Below are 23,844 nucleotides of genomic sequence, written 5' to 3' on the forward strand. Positions count from 1 at the left end.
TCCCAAACCTTTTAGGCTTTCGCACGCTGGTCACTCACTGTCTCAGGGAAGTTTATAGGGACCCTAAACACTACTTTGTTTTTGTCAATGTCTTTAGTCCTCCTTCCACTGATGTCTGTGTTAAACTGTGATCTTTGCTTTGTCCTGGTCTTGCGTTGCGTTGTGGGCAATTAGGTCCTTGACTAGTTATCTGAGTAAGACCTGTATTGTATGCCTCTTTCAAAAGGGAATTCTTAGCCGAGTTTCCAGGCAAGACCTTTATCGTACCCTTTTGTCCTAAAGGTTTATCTGTGCTTTGCACGCAGGTATCATGGCCCATCAAACAGGGAACATATGGGTAGATCATTCACCCCTCAACTTGCTTGTCAACAGTTTGCAGGGTGCTTTGGGTTGGTCTGGTTGCATTGCAGCTGTCCCCACTGAGTGAGACCCCCAGCAGACAAATCCAGGCACGCTTCTCTAAAAGACCTGACCACTGCCTTGTTTATGATGTGGGTTATTTGCCACAACTGCCTCCTTCTTTCTCCTTTTATCTAATTGGCCATATTGGCATAGCCAACACTGGTACTGGGTTGCTGATACTACCACACTCACTGCCTGCTTATTGCCACTCTGGAAAGCCACCTTAACGCCAACTGGGGCTGGAGGTTTCAGTTTCCTTTTGTACAGGTGCCGATACATGAATTGGAGTAATGAGGGATCAGAATTGTGGGTCAATTTCGCATTTAGTTGAGTTTCTCTTGATTTTCCCATCCATAATGCTTCTACATTCTTTTATCACATGTTTGTTCAAACACCAGTTCATAAAATAAAGTTACTCACCGTAGTGACTACCTTATTCCTAAGTCCATAGTCCCCTTTCCTCCATACTTGTGGGACATTCCTTCCTTCGGGACGGTACTGGAGCAATTTTGTAAAAATTCATCAAAACTTGTTTTGTCCTTTTATTTTTATGTGGGGCACCACACGCAGCCGTGACCCTGCCCTCCTGAGCTCCACCCCGCGCATCGCCCTTCAGTCCTTTTCTATCACCAGGTCCGAGACCATTTAAGCAATAACAGAGGATACTTTTTAGAGGTGACGGAGGGCGGGCGGGCATATGGAAGAAAGGGGACTATGGACTAGAGTAAGGTAGTCACTACGGTGAGTAACTTTGTTATACTCCTACGTCCCGTACCCTTTCCTCCATACTTGTGGGAGATTCCCAAGCACACCTCACTGGTAATACAGGTGGATGGAAAAAACACTTTACAAGAATAGGTTCTTAAGAACAGCCTGGTCGAATTGAGCATCGGCCCTGGAGCTCAGGTCCAAGCAGTAATTCTTACAAAATGCGGATGGTGAAGCCCACGTAGCTGCCTTAGTGATGATTTCCCAAGGGACATACTGTTGGACGGCAACAGCAGCCAATTTTCCACGGACAAGATGAACATGGATGCCTTTCTGAGGTTGAAGGCCCTGAATGCTGTAGGCTTCAGAAATACAGGAGGCAATCCATCTGGAGAAAGTTGCTTTGGAAGACGGTTTCCTCTTCGGGTCTCCGAATATGACAGAGTTGTGAGGAGCCCCTGAGTTCACTCGTTCTATCGGGGTAAAACTTCAAGGCTCGCCTGACGTCAAAGTTGTGTAAAACTCTCTCGGCATCAGATGCCGAGTTAGGAAAAAAGACAGGTAAGGGGATCGATGACAGGCAAGGAGATCGATTGATTCAGATGAAAATCAGAAACCACCTTAGGCAGGAAGGAAGGATGAGTGCAAAGCACAAGCTTGTCCTTGTGGAAAGTGAGGAACGGTTACTCCACAGAAAGAGCTTGAAGCTCACTTACTCGCCTCGCGGATGTCACTACAATCAGAAAGGCGACTTTCCAAGAAAAGAATTTCAGATCGGTAGTAGCCATGGGTTCAAACCGTTTATGGCATAACGTGGTGAGGACCACATTCAAATCCCATTTGGGATGAGAGGTGCACACCGGCGGGAAGAGGTAAAGATCACCCACAAAAAGTCTTTTAATGACCATATTAGTCAGTTAAAAAGAACAGCTGTCCGTGGACAGGTAGGCCGCAATGGGAGATAAGTAAGTTCTGCAAGACAGAACATGAATGCCTGTAACTGCGAGGTGAGGCACGAAAGATAGAACAGTGTCAACCGTAGCATGCCTGGGGTCAAGCTCTTATGCTTAGCACGAATGGCAAAAACAGAGCCATTTGCTCCTATATTGAGCCTTCATGGAAGGTTTTCTGGCTGCTTGGATAATACACATATTGTCCTCGGACAGATTGAACTGGGCTAAGGATTTGAATTCAAGCACCAGGCCGCCAAGTTGAACGATTGTTGAGGGGTGCCATAGCTGGGGATCGTTCTGGTGAAGAAGGTTGGGAATCAGCAGCAATCTGATCGGGGGGAAGAAGAACAAGTTACTTTCTTACCTGGTAACGTTCTTTCGATGGGATGGTCCGACGACGTATTCCATATCTATGACATATCTATGACAGGTAATGTCCACAGCTGTGCTGCTTCGGAAAATCTTTGGCGTCTGCGTCCTGCGTCGATGACGTCGATACGCCGTCCCCGAGGACCTCCTCCGACGTCACACGATGTGATAAGTAGGACGCCCGACGCCCATAGCCTCAGTTCTAGTTTTTTCCCAGAACGTGTGCCACCAGTTTTCTGCCAGTCAGACACACAAGGCCTTGCGGAACGCAAGCTGCAATCGCAAAAGAAATTCTGCAGCGGGGAAGGCAGGGAGGGAGCGATATGGAATACGTCGTCGGACCATCCCATCAAAAGAACGTTACCAGGTAAAGTAACTTGTTCTTCGAGGGGATTGGGTCCTCCGACGTATTCCATATCTATGACAGACTCCCAAAGCAGTACCAAGCAAGGAGGTGGGAAAGAATTTAGAATACAAATTTAGCATGCCCAATCAAATTGCGGAATAGATAACTGCCTTGCCAAAGGCCAGATCTTGCCCTCTGATGGAATCAAGGGAATAGTGACGTACAAAATTATGCACTGAAGCCCAGGTGGCTGCATCACAGTTGTGACAAATAGGAACTCCCCTCTACAGGGCAGTAGACGCAGCCACTCCTCTGGTAGAATGGGCCTGCAAGCCAGCCGGAGGGTCCTTACCCGCCATGCGGTAACACTCCGAGATAGCTAAAATAATCCAACGAGATAAAGTCTGTTTCGTCACAGCTTGTCCCAAACGCTTCCCAGCGTAACCAATGAAAAGTTGATCGTCCACTCTGACCCGGGACATGCGCGAAATATAAAAGCTCAACGCCCTCCGAGGATCAAGCCTATGGAGCCTCTCCTCTTCCTTACCAGGATGTGGAGGAGGATAGAACGCCGGAAGAACAACCTTCTGGCTCAAATGAAATTCCGAAACCACCTTCGGAAGAAAAGAAGGACGAACTCTAAGGACAACCCTGTCCTTATGAAACACAGTGAAGGGTGGCTTAACTGAAAGTGCCTGTAACTCACTCTGCGAGCGGAAGTAACCGCAACCAAAAACACAGTTTTCAGAGTCAGCAGCCTCAAAGGGCAAGAATGTAAAGGCTCAAACGGAGCACCCATAAGAAACTTAAGAACAAGGTTCAAATCCCAACCTGGCACCAAAAAAGGTGACGGAGGGATAGTGAGCCCTTTCAAAAACTGCGAAATTAAAGGAATCTTAAAATAGGAACACTCTTCAGACGAGCGCTTAAATATGGACAGCGACGCCAGGTAACCTTTAATGGTCCCCACTTGCAAGCCCCTGTGGGCCAAAGAAAGCAAAAAAGACAGAACCATGGGAATGTCACATTCAAAAGGATCCACATTCTGAACTCTGCACCAGTCGCAGAACTTTCTCCAACGGCAACGGTACAGAGACTTAGTTGCCGGCCGCCTGGCCGAGAGCAACACCTCCATCACGTCTTCAGGGAGGTCCCAATCCTTATACCTCAACCTTTCAGAAGCCAAGCGTGAAGATTGAGGGATCTGACCTCTGGATGGAGAACCTGACCCCCCTCCCGTGAGAGCAGATCATCTCGGTAGGGAAGACGACGTGGAGGGCAGATGGACAAGTCTAGAAGGTCCGGGTACCACGTCCTCCGGGCCCACGCCGGAGCAATGAGGATCATCCGGGAACCGAACCTCCATAACCTCTGCAACACTTGCGGGATGACGGGGACTGGAGGAAACGCGTACAGCAGTGGGAATGACCACTCCACCACGAACACTTCTCCTAAGGCTCCTTTTGGAGGAAATTCCCGCGAGCAAAACCTTTCGCACTTCCGGTTGACACTGGAGGCGAAGAGATCCACTTGAGGGGTCCCCCAAAGGGCAAAGATCTCCAGGAGAATCTCCTGAGCCAGCTCCCACTCGTGAGAGATAGTGCTCTGCCTGCTCAGAGCGTCCGCCGTCTCGTTTTCGTCTCCGGCCAGATGAACTGCCGAGATCGAAACTTCCTGCTGGATGGCCCAGAACTCGAGCTGCATCGCCTTCCTGCACAGCGGAAGTGACCCTGCCCCCCCACCCCCCCCTTTTTGTTGAGGTAGTGCATGGCCACCGTGTTGTCCGTTAGAATCAGGGCACTCTTTCCGTGCACAGTCAGCAGAAAAGCCTTCAGGGCTAGCCTGACGACCCTTAGCTCCAACAGATTGATATGGAGTCTGGACTCCGACGGAGACCAACGACCGCTGACTGTAAACTCGTTGGCATGAGCTCCCCATCCCGTGAGGGATGCGTCCGTCACGATCGTCACCTCCGGCCAGGGCAGCCAAAATGGGGCCCCCTTCATCAGATTGCCCTCGACGGCCCACCACAGAAGGTCCCGGGCTACCGAGGGCGGCACCTGAACAGGGTCCAACAGCCTGCCGGAGGACGGAGACCACTGGAGCTTGAGTGCCCACTGCAAAGATCTCATCCGCAGACGAGCCTCTGGCACCAGAAGAATGCAGGATGCCATGAGGCCGAGCAGTCTCAAGAATTCGGACGCTGGGAGATTCTAGGCAAGCTGAAACTTGTGCACCATCTGCTGAATGTGAAGAGCCCTCACCTGAGGAGGAAAACACTGCCCCAGGGACGTGTCGAGCACTGCTCCGATGTACTGGAGCCGCTGCGTTGGTGTCAAATGGGACTTCTTTAAATTGAGGGAGAAACCCAGCCTGTGAAGGGAGTGGTAGGTGACTGACAGATGATCCAGGACTTGCTCGGGAGAGCTCCCCCTGATCAACCAATCGTCCAGGTAGGGGTAGACGTGAATCCCCCCCTTTCCTGAGATGCGCTGCCACCACCACCATAAGCTTGGTGAAAACCCTCGAGGCGGAGGTCAATCCCAACGGCAGGACCCGAAACTGAAAGTGCGAGTCGCCAACCGCGAACCTCAGGTACTTCTTGTGCTTGGGATGGATCGGCACATGGAAGTAAGCATCCTTGAGGTCGAGAGACACCAACCAGTCCTGAAGTTGAAGGGCCTGGAGGACTTGAGAAAGAGTCACCATCTTGAACTTGTCCTTCCTGAGGAGTTGGTTCAAACTGCCCAAGTCCATGATGGGTCCCAATCCCCCGTCTTTCTTCGAAATCAAAAGATAAGGGGAATACCATCCCTTGTTCCTCTCCGCTACAGGCACCAGTTCTATGGCGCCTTTCTCCAGCAGGGCTTGAATTTCCTGCGCAAGGAGCGGACACTTCAAAGAGAGGTTCCCTGGTGGATTGTCGTGAGGCCTCTGCCGAAAAGGAAGACAGTAGCCGTGGGTTATGATCTCCAGAACCCACACATCCGAAGTAATGGCTTGCCACTCTACAAGATGCTGCGCCAGCCTTCCCCCAACCGGCGAACCATGGGACCTGGCCTCATGACTGAGTGGGAGCGGCTGCGGCGTTGCCTGAGGGCAAAGAGGCAGCGGCCCGAGCGGCCAAGGCACCTCGAGTACCTTTGTTTCCACCTCTGGCACTCTTACGATGGCCTCTTTGACTGCTAGCTCCCCTCGCTTTACTGAAGGACGAGTAATAGCGAAAGGAACCTCCCCTCCATTGCTGTCCCCTAGGACGAAAAGGCAGAGGTTGGCGAACTGCAGTGCCCAACGACTTTGCTGCAGCTTTGGAGGTCTGCAACCTCTCAAGGCTCTCGTCAGCCTTGCTGCCAAAAAGGTGCTCACCGTCAAAAGGCATGTTGAGGAGCTGGGACTGCACATCAGGAGCAAACCCAGACTTCCGCAACCATGCAAGCCTGCGCATTAAGGTGCTCGCCGCCATGGACCGGCTGACACAATCCGCCAGGTCCAAACCCGACTGAACGGCCTCACACATAGCATCCTTGCCATCCTGAACCATAGCAAGGAAACCATCCCGTTCGTCCCCTTCGGGAATATGATCAGCCGCTAATGCAACACAGTTCCACAGAGTGTGTGTGAAACTAGACAAGGCACATATGGAGTTGGCCGCCTGAAGCGCCATACCCCCCCGAAGAAAACACTTTCTTTGCCCAGCCGTCAAAACGTTTGTCGTCTCTATCCGGAGGGATGGTAGGATACGACGCCTGCTTTGCCAGGGCCGTAGCCACCTGCACCACCAAACTCTCCGGGGTGGGGTGCCTAGACAAGTAGCAGGGGTCGCTACTGGCTGGACGTTATTTACACGACAAAGACATGCCCACTGCCGTGAGACTCTCCGGAGCAGTCCAAGCCGCCGCCACCCTTCTCTGCAGAGCCATATGAAAAGGCTTCCGGAGAGGTGTCTAGTCCACTGGCATCCTGCAGCGACTGCCTCAGGTCATCAAACTGGCAATGGCCCGAGATAAGGTCATCTGGAACCGTAACCGGAACCAGGCCGCCATCAGAGCCTTCATCACCCTCCGAAATGTACTCCAGGTGGGGAGAGGGAGACCTCTGTGGACCAAAGCAGTGCCGGACCTTAGCCATAGCCTTTCTAGGGGCAAACCCCGTGCCACAGGGCCCCTCCAACACCACCGCCTGGAAAGGCGTTGAGGGCGCTGAACGAGTCGGCGCCGGCGTCGACAGAAAAGGCGTCGAGGCCGCCGAACGAGTCGGCGCCCGCGTCAACAGAAAAGGCGTCGACGTCGAGCGAATCGGCGTCGACGTCAGCTGCAGCGCCGCCAGCATCGGCGGCGTCGACACAGTCCTCGAAGTCGGAGCTCTGAGCGTGTCTCTCGACAACCTAGGTGCAGACGGCGTCGACGACCCCCTCAGAGGCGGAGCCTCGAGAGAAATCGTCGACGACCTCGGCGCCACAGGCGTCGACGTCTTCTTCGAAGACGGCACAGGATCACATGGTCTCGAGCGCGTCGAGGACCGGGACCTGGCACGGGAATGGTGAGAACGGCTACCCTTGTCCGAGAGGGACCTCTCCCGCGAGCCGTGCCGACCACTCGAGCCCGAAGGCGTACTAGCGGCGTCTCTCGACCGGTGCCGACCGACCCCACTCGGAGGCGCGGATGGACCGGTGCCCTGCGATTCCAGAATCGCTAGCATCTGCTTCCCGGAGGAAGCCCATTCATCCGGTGTCGCTTGCATGGAGGGACAAGCGACCTGCCGACGGGCGGAGTCTTCGGAAGAGGACGGGGAAGGCGACCTATACCGGCGCTTCCTGGAATGCCTCGAAGAGGCGGAGGAGTGGCGAGACCGACTCCTGGAAGGAGACCCACCGACTTCCGACAATGACGCGGAGAGTCACCCCTCGAGTCATTCGTCGAAAGCCCCGCAGACCTCGACTTCCGGGGCTTAGTCACCCGGCCTACCGACAGCTTCTTCTTGCGTTCCCGCAAGGCCTTTGCCGTGAGCGACTGGCAGTCGACACAGTCGTCCGTATCGTGGGCCTCCCCGAGGCACCAGAGGCAGGCGTCGTGAGAGTCCGTGACCGACATCTTGGACCCACAGTCCCCGTAGTTCTTGATGCCCGGACGCGGGGTTGAAGATGAGAAAGACATCGCCACAAACAGGTCTTCACAACAAACCGAACAGGTTCAACGAACCGAGAATTGAAAACAGCAAACTCCAACGAGTCGAGGCGTACCGAGATTCACAAAGCGAACACGTTCACGGAAAAAACAGAACTGAGGCTATGGGCATCGTGCGTCCTACTCATCACATTGGGTGACGTCGGCCGTCGGAGGAGGTCCTCGGGGACGGCGTATCAACGTCATCGACGCAGGACGCAGACACCAAAGATTTTCCGAAGCAGCACAGCTGTGGACATTACCTGTCATAGATATGGAATACGTCGGAGGACCCAATCCCCTCGAATCAACAGATGCTGACGTTCCGAGAACCAGAATCTGGCTGGCCACCAAGGAGCTATGAAGAGGAGAGTGCAATTCGATGTGCTCCTGAGCTTGCAGAGTGACCAAAGAATCAGAGGCAATGGAAGAAAAGCACAAGCTCTCATGTTGTGCCACGGGATCTCGAGAATTTTCCTGTTTGTAAGAGTCACAAAGAGGTCCACTTATGGAGTGCCCCAATGGCGAAAAATGTTGCAGAGAACATTGCTGTTCGATTACCATTCGTAACTGCCCGCCGACTGAGTGAGTCCGAAGTTACATTGATGTGACCCAGAATATGTACAGTCTGGAGCCAAACCTTTTGTTGAATGGCCCAGTCCCAAATTCGTATTGGCTAGGTCCACCAGAAGTGGTGACTTGGTGCCGCCCTGCTTGTTTATGTAAAACATTGCGACAGAATTGTATGTGCGAATACGGACTACCTTGTTGGCAATCGGCGGCTGAAAAGCTCTGAGCACCAGAAAAATAGCCAGGAGCTACAGATAACTGTTGTGGAACTGCCTGTCCCTGAGGCGTCGATAGGTCGAATACTTCGAGGTGACCCAACATCGCTCCCCACCCCAGAAGGGAGGAGTCCGTGGTAATCGTTGCTTGTGGGCAGGGCTCCTGAAAGGAGGCCCCCACTGAAAGGTTGTTGGTCGAAGACCACCATCGCAGATACAACATCATGCAGGAAGGAACAAGGATCATCTTGGAATCTGGGTCCGCAGTCTGAGACCAGCTGCTCCGAAGAGCTAGCTGAGTGCGCCTCATCTTTAGACGTGCAAGAGTTAGAGCTAGCATGCAAGAGGCCATGAGAACCACCAGGCCATCATGTGCAAGGACTGAAGGAAGAGCTGACACATGGTCGATAGGTCTGCAATCCTGTCCGTTGTTAGGAACATCCTGGTACTGACAGTATCCCAACGGAAACCCAGGAAAAGCAGGTCTTGAGAGACCGTCATGGACGATTTCTGCCAATTCACTGACAGCCCAAGATGGAACAGGAGCTAGGGGAGACTGAAGATTGGCCAAGGCCGCCTGTGGGCAAGGACTGCGCAGGAGCCAATCGTCGAGATATGGATATACATGAATCCCTTGCAATCTGAGGAAATCTGCGATGACCGACATCATCTTCGTAAAGGCATGCAGTGCCGAGCTGAGGCCAAAAGGGAGCACACAGAACTGAAAGTGTTCTTCTCCCAGGGAGAACCACAGATATTTCTGATATGGGCTCCATATCAGAATGTGCATCTATGCGTCCTGAAGGTCCATTACGCTGAGCCAGTCGCTCTTCTGAAGAGAGGACTTTATTTGGCAAGGTGTGATCATCTTAAATTTCACTTGGGGAAGAGAAAGATTTAACTGGGAAAGATCAAGGATTGTGGGCAGGCCAGCCTGGTTGGGTTTGAGCACTGAACAGATGGGAGAAGTAGCCCTCCCCTTGCTCCCTGGGGGTGGGGGGTGGAGGGGAGAACAGGCTCCACCGCTGTGAGGTTGGCTCTGAGGGAGGGCGACACAGTCTGCTGGAAGGGAGGGTTAAAAGATGGGGTAGGGGGGAGGGGCAAGCGAAAACCCACCCGAGCGATGGACAAAACCCACCAGTCTTCGGTGATGGTCTGCCACGCCTCCAGATGAGACGAGATTCGTCCTCCCACCGGAGTCTCATGCAACCAACAAAAAATATAATTTGGATGACTTGTCGGCAGGGAGACTACCTGTCCCTGGAGAGGTGGCTGATGGGTGAGAGAAAAAACAACCACCTTGCCGTTATTGCTTACGACGGGGGCCGCCAACCGGAGCTTCAGATCAGCATGCATGGCGATCCTGAAACCCCCTGAACACAGAGAAGGACTGAGTTTGGGATCCTGAACTCTGTGTATAAGGGGCCTAAGTTGGAGCTTTCGCCAGGAACGATAAAGACTTGGCGGTCCGAGTACTTGCCTTTGTGAGTTTCTCATCTGTTGAGGAATGAAACAACTTCTTGCCATCAAAAGGAAGGTCTAGAACTTTGTCCTGCACTTCTTTTGAAAACTTTGTCGCATGCAGCCACGCTTGGCGGGAGAGGTCGACCATAATGCCTCGAGCGGAGGTATCTATGTGGTGTGGCGCAGATTCCAGTAGATCCTGTGCCAACACTTTGGCATCCGACAATCCGGCATTGTAGACGTCTAATCTGTCTGCAGGGATACACTCCTTGAAATCAGCTAGCTCCTTCCACAGCCTAAGATTGGCTTCTGCCAGGATGAGCTCTGTGTTAGCTTGACAAAGTTGGAGTGCTGAATTGGAAAAGACTTGCTTGCCAATGGCGTCAAGAAGCTTATCCTCCTTGGAGAGGATTTGTGCTGCTGCAGTGGAGAATGCAGATGCCGGCTTGGATTGGAGAGTGGAAGCTGACACTACCGTGGATGATGGGAGAGGACAAGCCGATAAGGCTATATCTTCTGAGGCGTGAAGCTTGTATCGAGCGTCAATCCTATTTATGAGATGCAGCCCAGTATGGAGTTTATCCCAGACCTTACGGGCCTCAGCCAAGACATCCTTCTGGAGGAACAGGCCGGAGCGCTCTTGCAGCAATAGGGTAAAGGCTCCCGAAAGCACCCCCTTCTGTGCAGCGGCGGCCTCGGGTACTGGGATATTAAGCAAATTCATCATATCCAGCACCCAGTCATGGAATGCTCTGAGAGCATGGCTCTTCAACGCTGTCCTGGCTCACCTGGTCCTCGTCCAGTGAAGCGGGAACAAGAGGCTGATCCGCTGCTCGTGGTGCCTAAGGCTTTGAAGTGTTGTCTAGCGGCGCACTCAATGTTTTCTCTATCATGGATAGTGGAGGCAGAGGAGGAAGTGCTGGAGGAGGTCAGGCAGGAAGAGGTGGAGGAGTTGGCACCACCGGGACCTGCATAGGAACAGCCGGGACAGAAGGCGGTACAGTAGGTTCAGGGTACATTTCCCTGAAAAGACCTTTAAAATACGCCCTTATGGGATCAGAGTGCATGAGCGTCTGAAACTTCCCAAAAAATGCACCCTCAGACGAAGGTCTAGGCGCTGGAGTAGGCAGAGGCTGCCCGTGAGGGGAATACCCCCATGAACGCAATGAGGATGGTTGCCAGGATGGCCTAGCACCAGCCGGATCCACATAGATCAGTGTCGCGGAACCAGGAGGGAGCGAGACTGTATGAGGCAGCGGTGCCTGAGCACACTTATCGAATGACGGGCGGAATGGGTTTTTGTTGTCCACATAGCATGCAAAAGGCTGCTCAGCCCCCAAAAGAAATGCTCCCAGCACCAGACGTTGTTAACGTTGGTGTAGGGGAGGTATCCAAAATGGCCGCCGTTGACCACGGAGGCTGAGCTGCCATTTTGTCGACACCTGAGGAGAACTGCGTCACAGGAGAAAGTGAGGCAACTGTCTCCTCAGGGGAAACGGGGGTCTTAAGCGCCATTTTAGCCTTGAAACAAGGATCCTCGGCTGAGCCGGTGCTGTCAGATCTAGGATATTTACTGGACATACTGCGATACTGTTCCAAAATTAGCTTCCAGAGGGGGAACCTCGGCAGAGCAGATACTCCAAGGCCTGTGGTGCGGGACCGCCTTCCTTGCCCCCTCGAAAGAATCGGTACGGGCACGCCAAGCATGGGAAGGGTGAGAAATACAACTCACCAATAAGAACTTTAAAAGGAGGTCCCTCGATTCTGCCGGTACTGGATTTAGCCCCAAGAAGAGGAACCTCGATTTTTAACCCCGGACGTAAAGCTCCCTAAATAAGGGCCTCAAGTCGTGACTCGGTATGGAAAGCTCCAGAAAAGGAGACGTCAGGTAAAACCCCGGTATCCAGAGCCACAGGAGAACTGGGCTGAACTTCAGCTCCCAAAAGGGGAACCTCGGAAGAATGTCTGGTTTTGGCAGGCCCACTACAGGAACCCTCAGAAGATGCTCCGGTGTGCCTTTTAGGCCCCTTGCGGGACACCTCAGGGATGTCCCCGGTAGAAGAGCTATGCAAGCCCCTCCCGGTCCCAGAAAACACTGGAAAGGAGTCCCCAGGCCAGGGTGCCCTAAAAAGTAAGGAACTTACCGGGCGTTTCTTCTTCGTGTCGATGAATAGCTGAAAATGCAGTGGAGGAACGCTTTGGAAAACCGCCTCCCACCGAAGACGACAATGCTTGAGTGCCCGGACGGACAGGGAGTCGCAATAAAGACACAAGTCCCAGCGATGTTCCGGGCCTAGACACTCCAAACAGGATGAGGATCCGCCCCTGCGAAACAATGCTTGCATGAAGAACAGGACACGAATCCCAGATGCTCTGGCATAGACGGAGGACTAGACGACCGTGTAAACTGAGTAAGAAGGAAGGACAACAGGAGTAAAAACAAAAACAAAAAACTTGCAGTGATGCAAGTGCATCCAGTATCGAACACACTGAGAAAAGGACTGAAGGGTGGTGCGTGCGGGTTGGAGCTCAGGAGGGTGGGATCACAACCGCGTACAGTGCCCTGTGTAAAAATGTAAAGGACCAAACAAGTTTTGATGCTTTTTTACAAAAGTGCTCCGGTCCCGTCCTGAAGGACGGAATGTACCACAAGTATGGAGGAAAAGGCACGGGACGTAGGAGTAAATCGCAAACAATTCAGGAAAAACAATAAAAGCGCATTATAAAACCCAAAAGAAAATATAGAGCAACTCATCAATATGTCACAAATTAAAAAAGTAGTCTGTAACCTCTCCTAATGGAAATTTACAACACCCTTTCAACCAATACATTACAACTGCTATCCACCATGACACAAGTATTCGCTTGCATAATATGCATGAAGGGCATTTTGCCATTTTATAGTTGGACACATTCAATTTGAGATTTTTTGGATTGCCTAATGATCTGAATTGGTTCGTGCCCTGGGCAGCCACTGCCTGAAGTTACAAAACCCAGCTGTTTGTATATGTGCTCGGAGCACCAATGCCCGATCCGAGTGATTTACTTTGAGGGATAGAATTGATTTTTGATCCAATTCCATGTTAGGATTTGCAAACCTGACGGGCACTGGATTTCCAATGGTTAAATGGGCCTACATGTTGATATAATCAATTGCTTATCCGTTGACGAATCCCAAATCCCTGGGGAAGAGAATGCTGACTCTAATGTGACTTCAGAACGTCTTTACTGTTGCTTCAGAGGCACATATTGTGAAATATTACCCAGCCGGACAATCATTTCCCTCACACCCATCTCCTCCGGTGCCTGAAGAGATCTAACCTTGTCAACGAACTGAAAATTGCATTTCTTAACATCTGGAAAGAAATGAAACCACAAAAAGAATGTGCGAAGCAAGGATGTGGTTTGTCATTTTACATCATGGCTCATTTAATAGAAGGTTGCCCATTTCTTTTTTGCAAGGATCAAACCAGGCTCTGCATTAGGCAGTTCTGGAAATGTGTAATGATTGTTGTGTTCTGTTTCCACTTACCTTTTATTTGGATCTTTTATGAGAAGTCCTGAAAGTAACGATTTTGCATCCGCCGACAGCGTTCTGGGAAATTTAATATCCTCCATAAGGATCAGTTCAAAGAGTTTCTCATGGTCTTGATTGTAGAATGGCAACCTCCCACACATCATTTCATACATGACCACTCCAAGACCCCACCAATCCACTGCACGGCCATAGTCGTTGTCTTCTAATACCTAAAAATCCAAACAGTTGTATACAGACACACTGAAATGTCGTCAAATGTAAATTAATCACTTAACAGACATTGAAATATACCACTCTCAATTTTAAGACATAATTGTCAAAGAAGGATTCAGAGTTTTTCAGGTGAATGGCATTTCGCTAATCAGATTCTGTAATTTATGTTTGAAATCAAGGTAGGAATAGTAACTACCCACACTACATGATTGGCAGTACTTGTACCATATGCATTAAAGCCAAGTCCTATGCTCGCCCTTCCTACATTTCAGTATGTTCTTGGTTTAATATGTATCCTATTTCTGAATGCATGCTGCAATTATGGATTATGTGCCCCCACTGAAAGGCATTTGGATCCAGACTGATTAATCTGATCTAAAAGTGCCCTTGATCAACTGCCTTCTGAATCTCATCCGGATAAAACTGCTAAAACAGAGCCCAATATTTTGAACTTTGATTGAGACTCAGTTAATCTGCACGTAGACCATTACACTAGTTCACTCTTCAATTAGTCTTCATGCCAATTTAGCTGCTCCTATCTTATGCCTCAGTTTATTTACTTAGATGGTTATGCTAGCTCTTCCTGCAACTAAATTCTGTCAATTACTACACACTGTGTGCCAAATTATGCTGCTAAACCAAACTCTTAATTTTCACCTGACTCACCAGATGACTGGGCAGCCGTATGTCCACTCCACAGGAGCACACATGGTCAAACATTCTCCAGTTATGTAGTGCAATGCCCAGACACTTATACAATACAGCAATTTATGTATGTGGTGATTCTTTATTCAATGCACGAGTTTGCCAACACAGTTTTGACCTTGGGACGTTCTCAAGGCTGCAGTTGCGCTTACAAAATCACCAGTTCTTCACCATCCGCCATCACGGATACTTTACTGAGAATGCCCCCTGGCTTGTTTCCTATGGATTCTTTGGGGGGCAATTGTGTTACTCCATGTAGTTAAGCAGCATGTAATATATTGGATGTTAGATACCTCTGTTTCAAGATCTCTCTTTGGTAGCTCTTTGAACTGGAGGTGTTCTGCGGTGCCGCCAGATAGGCGATTCCTTACAGGACACCTTCCATAAGGATAAGGTTGTGCACTGTAGTGACTACCTAAGTGCTAAGTCCATAGTCCCCTTTCCTCCATGCTTGTGGGACATTCAGTCCTTCGGGACGGGACCGGAGCACTTTTGTAAAAACCATCAAAAATGTTGATTTTTGTCCTCCTCTTGTTTTTACGCAGGGGTATCGCACATGGCCGTAACCCCGCCATCCTGAGCTCCACCACGCGCATCGCCCTTCTATCGCCAGGTCCGAGACCATTTAAGCAATAATAGAGGATACTATTCGAGGGGACGGCGGGCGTATGGAGGAAAGGGGACAAGGAGTAAGGTAGTCACTACGGTGAGTAACTTAGTTATACGCCTACGTCCCATCCCCTTTCCTCCATACGTGTGGGAGATTCACAAGCACGCACTACAGTAAGCTTGGGTAGATGGAAAAAAAACCTTTACTGGAATAAGTTCCTAAGAACAGCCTGGCCAAATTGGGCATCAGCCCTGGAGCTCAAGTCCAAGCAGTAATGGTTTCAAAAAGCTGATGGGGAAGCCCAGGTAGCCACATGGCGATGGTTTCCCAAGGAACATACTTTTGGAAGGCAACAGCAGCGGCTTTCCCACGTACAAGATGAGCATGGATGCCATTCGGAGGTTGAAGGCCTTGGATGCTATAGGCTTCTGAAATACAGGATGCAATCCATCAGGAGATAGTTGCTTTGGAAGACCGTTTCCCTTTCGGGTCTCTGAATGTGATAAAGAGTTGTGAGGAGCCCTTGAGTTCACTCGTTCTATCGAGGTAAAATTGCAGAGCTTGCCTTACTGTCATGATGCCTACCCCCAGGGAACCAGACCAGGTCCAGCAACCCCGGAAGCAGGCATCAAATTGTTTTGAGCAAGCCCAAAAGCCCCTGTTAGGGGCTGTTTGGGTGCGGTCCTGGCACCTATGGTGCCAGGCTCATATGGAGAGTCAGTCCTGGCACCATAGGCGCCAGGCTCATAGAGTAAACTTACCTGATGCAGACCATGCTGCAGAGCTCCAAGCCAAGTGAGGCTGGAAGGGACTATTTTACCTAGGGACTATTATTTTACTCGGGTGGGGCTGGGGAAGAATTCTCACCTGGGACTACTTTGAAGGCTATTAAAATCACGCCCGAAGAGCAGCACACGCATCGCGTTATTCTGCATCCAGCAGCGTAACGCTCACCGTGTCTGCAAGCCTGCATCCAGTCTACTGCCACGCCCGCCTTGAGTCTGCAGCTCCTAGAAAAAGGGAGGAACAGAAGGAGAAAGGTTAGAATAAGAGCAAACCTTCGATCCTTACCTGGATTCCGAATCCACCACACCTTCGAACTGGAAGGAAGAAGCATTTACGCGCGCCGCCTCGCCTGCTGCAGCGCCATGCTGAACTCACCAGCCCTCGCAGCACCCTCACGATCCACCGCATCCTTCTGTACGTTCCGCCGCATTCTGGCACCTAAGGGGAACACAAGAACAGCAAAGGTGAGCCAATGATTGCGCGATCTGAATGACACCTGGCCTAGCAGGATCGTTGTCTGTCTCCTCTTGTTCCCCCCCGCCTCGTCGCGCCTTGAAACACTTGTGCATAGGCGCGTTACAAATGCCATATCATATCAAGGAAATAAACAAAGGCTATAGTAACTACCCCCATAGACTTACCTGATTACCGCCGGGGGTACTATTCCTTTTCACGGGTCGGCGCAGTCTCCATTGCATCCTCGCCGCTCCCTGGCCCCTAAGGGGAACAAAAGGACGACAAGGTGAGACAACGGGACAGATAAGGGGAACTCTTCTCACCGCAATAGACTTACCTAATTTTACCGCCGGAGGCATCATTCCTCGAACTTCATATTTTCTCGCCACACCTGAATAAGGGAACAGGCAGCTTACATTCTGGCCTTATTTTATTGAACTGTGTAGGATAAGCCAAATCCTTACCTGAACTTCGTCAGCTACCACACGGAACTCTTTGCTGGGGTCAAGCTGCAAACTGCAAGGAATCGGACAAGAGTGAAAGTCAGACATGTGAACTCTTACGAACTACATATTTTTCGGAGTCATTATTGTTCTGGAACTCACCGATTCCTTCGAGCCAGTGAAGCAACTGGTTATCAAAGCGCCCCTGCGCTTAATGCAGGATGGAGAGCTCATCTTTTCAAACCATCAGGTGAGACTATAGGAGGGGACATCAAAGGTGATCTGTGGGGAGAACAGAGGGGGTGGGGGGAATTTACACTCGACTCCATGGGTGGTTAATTCCCTTTCTCCATTTGCAGAAGGATATTCCTACGGGCCAAGCACACAAAGCTAGGTGGGCCAGTCCAGTCCATCATCTCGGCCCTACGCGTCACATTGGTGGAGACCGCAGCTGTCCAGTTCAGATCGACGCTTCTGTGGGAGCCAGGTGAGCGTAACACTAACGTCCAGGTTGTGTAAGGCTCTCTCGGCATACAATGCCAGACCAGGTAAAAAAAAAAGACAGGGAAGGAGATCGATTGGTTCAAATGAAAATCAGTAACCTCTTTTGGCAGGAAGGTAGGGTGAGCGCGACCTTATCCTTATGGAAAGTGAGGAACGGATGTTCCACAGAAAGAGCTTGGAGTTCACTTACTCGCCTCGCCGATGTCACTGCGATCAGAAAAGTGACCTTCCAAGAAAGGCATTTAAGATCGGTAGTGGTCATGGGTTCAAATGGTTTATGGCAGAACGCAGTGAGGACCACATTACAAACCCATTTGGGATTAGGGGTGCGCACCGGCAGGAAGAGATGAAGACGACCCGCAAAATGCCTTTTAATGACCGGATTGGTCAATGAAAAGGAACAGTTGCCTGTGGACAGATAGGCCACAATGGCAGTAAGTCCTGCAAGACAAGACATGGATGCCCGAAGCTGTGAGGTGAGACACAAATGATAGAACTGTTTCAACCGTAGCGTGGCTAGGGTCAAGCTGTTTAGCTAAGCAGCAGTGGCAAAAACGGAGCCATTTGCTCCTACAATGAGCCCTCGTAGGTAGTTTTCTGGCCGCTTGGATAATGCGCATGTTATCCTCTGACAAGTTAAACTGCTCTAGGCCGCCATGTTGAACGATTGTGCGGAGGGGTGTCACATCTGGTGATCGGGGGAAGAATCGACAGATGCTAAAGTTCCGAAAACCAGAATCTGGCCGGCCACCAACGAGCTATGAAGAGGAGCGTGCAATTCAATGCATTCCTGAGTTTGCAGAGTGACTGATGAATCAGAGGAAGTGGAGGAAAAGCATAAGCCTTCATGTCGTGTCACAGGATCTCAAGAGCGTTTCCTAGGGAAGACGCCCAGAGGCCATCTCTGGATGCGTACAGAGGAAGTTTCATGTTTGTGAAAGTTGCAAAGAGATCCACTTCTGGAGCGCGCCATTGGTGAAAAATGTTGGACAGAACATCGCTGTTCAATTCCCACTTGTAACTGGCCGCCGACTGGCAGCTGAGTGAATCTGCCGTGACATTGATGTGACCCGGAATGTGTACAGCCAGAAGCCAAATGTTGTGTTGGATGGCCCAGTCTCCAATTTGTATGGGTAGGTCCACAAGGAGAGGCGACTTGGTTCCACCCTGCTTGTTGATGTAAAACATTGCCACAGAATTGTCAGTGCGTACACAGACTACCTTGTTGGTGATAGACGGCTGAAAAGCCTTGAGCGCCAGCAAAACAGCCAGGAGTTCCACATAATTGATATGAAACTGCCTGTCCTGAAGTGTCCATAGATCGAATACCTGGAGATGATCCAGCGTTGCGCCCCACCCCAGAAGGGACAAGTCCATGGTAATCATCACTTGTGGGCCGGGCACCTGAAAGGAGGCCCCCATGGAAAGATTGTTGGTCGAGGACCACCAGAGTAGATCCATCGGGATGCAGGATGGAACTGGAATCATCTTAGAATCCGAGTCCGAAGCCTGAGACGAAGAGCTCTGAAGAGCCAGCTGAAGACGCTTCATTTTCAGGCATGCAAGAGGAAGGGCCAGCACGCATGAGGCCAGAAGTCTCTGAAGCCACCAGGCCGTCATGTGCGATGACTGGAGGAAGAGTTGACACTTGGTGGATAGATCGGCAATCCGTTAGGAAGATCTTGGTACTGACTGTATTCCAAGGGAAACCCAGGAAAATCAGGTCTTGACAGACCATCATGGAAGTTTTCTGCCAGTTCACTGACAGAACAAGGTGTAATAGGAGCTGGAGGAGAGACTGGAGATTGATCAATGCAGTCTGTGGGCAATAACTGCGCGGGAGCCAATTGTCCAAACATGGGTATACATGATGCCCTGCAGTCTGGGGAAAGCTGCAATGAGCGACATCATCTTCGTAAAGACAGGTGGTGCCGCGCTGAGACCTATAGGGAGCTCAAGGAACTGGAAGTGTTCCTCTCCCAGGGAGAACCGCAGATATTTCCGATGCGGACTCCATATCAGGATGTGCATGTATGCGTCCTGAAGGTCCACTACACTTCCGAAGTGAGGACTTTATTTGGCAAGGCGTGATCATCTTGAATTTCTCTTGGGGAAGAGAAAGATTGAACTGGGAAAGATAGAGGATAGTGCGCAGGCCAGCCAGGCTGTGTTTGGGCACTGTAAACAGACAGAAATAGAAGCCCTCCCCTTGCTCCCTGAGAGGAGCAGGCTCCACCGCTCTGAGGTCCTGAAATTTCTGTACCTCGGCTCTGAGGGAGGGCGACCCGATCTGCTGAAAGGGAGGGTTGAAGTGTGCAGTAGGGGGGAGGGGCAAGCGGAAGCCTGCCCGAGCGATGGACAAAACCCACCGGTCTTCGGTGATTGTCTGCCACGCCTCTAGATGAGACGAGATTCGTCCTCCCCCCCCCCCCCCGGAGTCCTGTGCTATAGACAAAAAATATAATTTGGCGGATTTGTCGGCAGGGAGACTACCTGTCCCTGGAGAGGAGGCTGATGGGCGAGAGAAAAAACAACCACTTTGCCACTGTTGCTTTCGGCGGGGCCCACCAACCGGAGCTTCAGTTCGGCCCGCACAGTGATTCTGAAACCCCCAGAACCCAGAGATGGACTGAGTTTGGGACCCTGAGCTCTGTGTATAAGGGGCCTTAGCTGGAGCTTTCACCAGGACTGATAAAGATTTGGCGGTTTGGGTACTCGCCTTAGTCTTTGTGAATTCCTCATTGGTGGAGGAATGGAACAATTCCTTGCCATCAAAAGGACGGTCCAGTACCTTGTCCTGCACTTCCTTTGAGAACTTTGTTGCATGGAACTACACTTGGCGGAAGATGTTAACCCCAACCATAAAGCCTCAGGGGGGAGGTATATATGCGGTGTTCCAAGAAATCCTGTGCCAATACTTTGGCATCCGACAAACCGTCTTTGAAGTCATCTAACCTATCTGCAGGAATACATTCCTGGAAATCGACTAGCTCCTTCCACAGCCTCAGGATGAGCTCGGTGTAAGCTTCACAAAGTTGGAGTGCCATCACCATTGACGAAGGGAGCAGGCAAGCCGATAAGGCTATATCTTCCGAGGCGTGAAGCTTGTATCGCGCGTTAATCTTCTTGTTGAGATGCAGTGTGGAATAGTGTTTTTCCCAGACTGTAAGGGCCTCGGGCAAGACGTCCTTCTGGAGGAACAGGCCAGTGTGCTCCTTAGGTGACAGGGTAAAGGCTCCAGAAAGCACCCCTTCCTGTGGCGTGGAGGCCTCAGGCACTGGAATATCAAACAGGGCCATCATATCGGGCACTCGGTCATGGAATGCCAAACTGAGCGGGCTGTTCATCGCTGTCCTGGTCCGCTTGAGGCTCACCCAGCAAAGGGGGAACAGGAGAATGTTCCATTGCGCGTAGCGCCTCGGGTTTTAAAGCGTTATCCCGCGACACCAGTGTTATCTATATCGGAGAAAGCAGAGGCAGAGGAGGAAGTGGTGGAGGAAGTCCAGCAGGAAGAGGTGGCACCACTGGGACCTGCGTAGGAACAGCCAGGACAGAAGGCGGTACAGGAGGTTCAGGGTAAATTTCCCTGAAAAGACCTTTAAAATACACCCTCATGGGATTAGAGTGCATGAGCGACTGAAACTTCACAAAAAACGCATCCTCAGACGAAGTTTTAGGCACTGGAGCAGGCAGAGGGCGCTCTTGAGGTGCATACCCCCATGAACGCAATGAGGATGGTTGCCAGGAGGGCCCACCACCGGCTGGATCCACACAGATCAGTGGTGCAGAACCAGGAGGGAGCGAGACTGTATGAGGCAGCGGTGCCCGAGCACACCAATCGAATGAATGGCGGAACGGGATTTTGTTGTACACATAGCGTGGAAAAGGCTGCTCGACCCCAAAATAAATGCTCCCAGGACCAGCCGTCATGAACGTTGGTGTAAGAGAGATATCCAAAATGGCCACCATGGAGGTTGGCCCACCATTTTGTCGACACCTGAGGCGAACTGTGTCACAGGGGAAAGGGAGGCAGCTGTCTCCTCAGGGGAGTCAGGGGACTTAAGTAACACTTTACCCTTGAAACAAAGATCCTGGTGCTGGTAGATCTAGGATGTTTACTGGACATCTTAGTTACTGTACCAGAATTAGCCCCCCGAGGGGGAACCTAGGCAGAGCCGGTACTGGAAGGCCTGTGTGGTCTGTGACCGCCTTCTTTGCCCCCTCGACAGAACCTGTACCAGCATGACCCTGGAGCGTGGGACGGTTGAGGAATGTGCCTCACTGACATGAGCCTCAAAGAGGATCCCTTGACTCTGTCGGAACTGGATTCAGCCTGAAGAAGTGGAACATCAGGTTTCAACCCGGGACGTATAGCTCCCTCAAGAGGGGCCTCGAGCCGTGACTCGGTGAGGAAAGCTCCAAAAACTGAGACCTTAGGGCGTAGCCTGGTACTGGTGTGGAAAGCTCCAGAAATAGAGACCTTGGGGTGAACCCCGGTATCCAGAGCCACAGAAGAACTGGGCTGAACTTTAGCACCCAAACGGTGAACCTTGGAAGAGTGTCCGGTTTTGGCAGGTCCACTATGGGAACCCTCGGAGAAACCTCTGGTGCGCCTATTAGGCCCCTTGTGGGGCATCTCAGGGATGCCCCTGGTAATAGGGCTACTCGAGCCCCTCCCGGTCCTGGAAGACCCCGGGAAGGAGTACTCTGGCCGGGGCACACTAAAAAGTAAAGAACTTAGCGGGAGTTTCTTCTTTTCGTTAATGAAGAGCTGAAAATGCGGTGGAGGAACACGTTGCAACACCTCCTCCAACCGAAAAAGACTATGGAGTGCCCAGACGGGGAGAGAATCGCAATAGAAACACACGTCCCCATAATGTTCCAGGCCTAGACACTCTAAGCAAAGAGAATGGGGATCAAACTATGTTTGCATGAAGAACAGGACACAAATCCCAGATGCTCCAGCATAGACTGAGGAAGAGATGACCGTGGAACCGGACACAAATCAAAATGTTTGATGCTTTTTACAAAAGTGCTCCGGTCCTGTCCCGAAGGACTGAATGTGCCATAAGTATGGAGGAAAGGGGACAGGCAGTAGGAGCATGGGGAGATGGAAAACATTTGGAAATACCCCATGAAAGTTGAGGGAAAGGGATTTGAGGTAGAATAGGAAAAGGGGGAATACCATGTCTCGCTCTCGGGTGTTCTCCCAATCCCCAGTGACCCTCCACTCAGGTGATGCTCCCTCGCTTGTCCATCCCCAGGATCAGGATCCAAAAGCGATACCCCTGCGATGGCCCTTCCCTGACCACCTGACTAGAGGATCCCGCGGGAGAAGGTGGGAGAACAGTCAGATTTCTCACATCACGCACATGTTAGGTGCATACTCAACGCACCAGCCAAATTTCTGCCCTGTGTACCTCAGTATCCCATTCCCAAGGAGGCTGAGGAAGGTATCCGTCCTGTTATTGAATCATTGCTTGAGCAGGACATTATTGTATCCACATTCAGTCCCTGCAATACCCAGATTCTTCCTACAAAGAACCCAGGTATAGAGGTCCGTTCCATCAAAGACCAATGAGCAGTTAATGCTGCAGTCCTACCTACCTTCCCGTGGTTCCAAGCCTAGCAACTGTTGTGTCCTGCATCCCAGCTTCTGCCACTTACTTTACTGTTTTTGGTCTGATTTCTTTTCCATACCGGGATAGTCAGTACTTATTTGCATTTACTTATAAATACATGCAGCACAAATGCACACGTCTTCCTATGCGGTATGTCGAAAGGCCCACTCGGTTCTCCATAATTCTGAGAAATTATCTGGATTTGCTAGAGTTCAAAGCAGGGTCTGTCCTAGAGTAATATGTGGTCTGTGTTTTGTTAGCTTCACCCTCCTTGAATGTTGATGCCCATGTAAACGTGGTGGCAAATAATGTGCACGATCATCAAGGTAATGGGTCAGATCCAACCACTGGTGACCCGCAAGAATTATGAAACCCTGGTATGAGCTATGATAATGCAGAGATTGAATTATTTAAACTCTGCTTGATGGTGCCATTAAAGTAGGTCTTCAAAGATAACAAATAATCTAAAACGATGGCACCAAAATTGTGTGCAATATCCTTAAAAGGGAACATATAACCACTGCCGAGAAGGAACTCCAATGGCTACCGTTTGCTGTCAGGGTGCGCTTTAAAATTCTTACACAAATCCATAGATACATTTATGGGGAACACCACCCTTCTGACCCGGCTACCTGAAACAAAATTTGTTTCCCCATTAACCAAACAGACTTAACGCGCTAGCACTGCACAGTGTGTTCCGATCCCTCAGGTAAAAAGAGCAAGGGGGAAGGGCAGATCTTTCTCGTGGTGCTGGTGTCTCAGGCGTGGAATGATCTCCC

At 50.9% G+C, this 23,844-nt stretch overlaps 1 protein-coding gene across 2 annotated transcripts in view; it reads right to left on the minus strand.

Moving 5' to 3' along the window:
- The window catches only part of AKT3 (AKT serine/threonine kinase 3), a 2,870,184-nt gene that overhangs the window by 330,922 nt on the left and 2,515,418 nt on the right, over positions 1 to 23,844 (minus strand). For both annotated transcript variants that reach the window (XM_069607962.1, XM_069607961.1), the window contains one exon: positions 13,722 to 13,936. In XM_069607962.1, the coding sequence (XP_069464063.1) occupies positions 13,722 to 13,936 (215 nt within the window). The remainder of the gene's footprint in view (positions 1 to 13,721; positions 13,937 to 23,844) is intronic.

This window comes from Ambystoma mexicanum, chromosome 4q (assembly GCF_040938575.1).
Source record: "Ambystoma mexicanum isolate Mex_15411 chromosome 4q, UKY_AmexF1_1, whole genome shotgun sequence".
Taxonomy (NCBI): Eukaryota; Metazoa; Chordata; class Amphibia; order Caudata; family Ambystomatidae; genus Ambystoma; species Ambystoma mexicanum.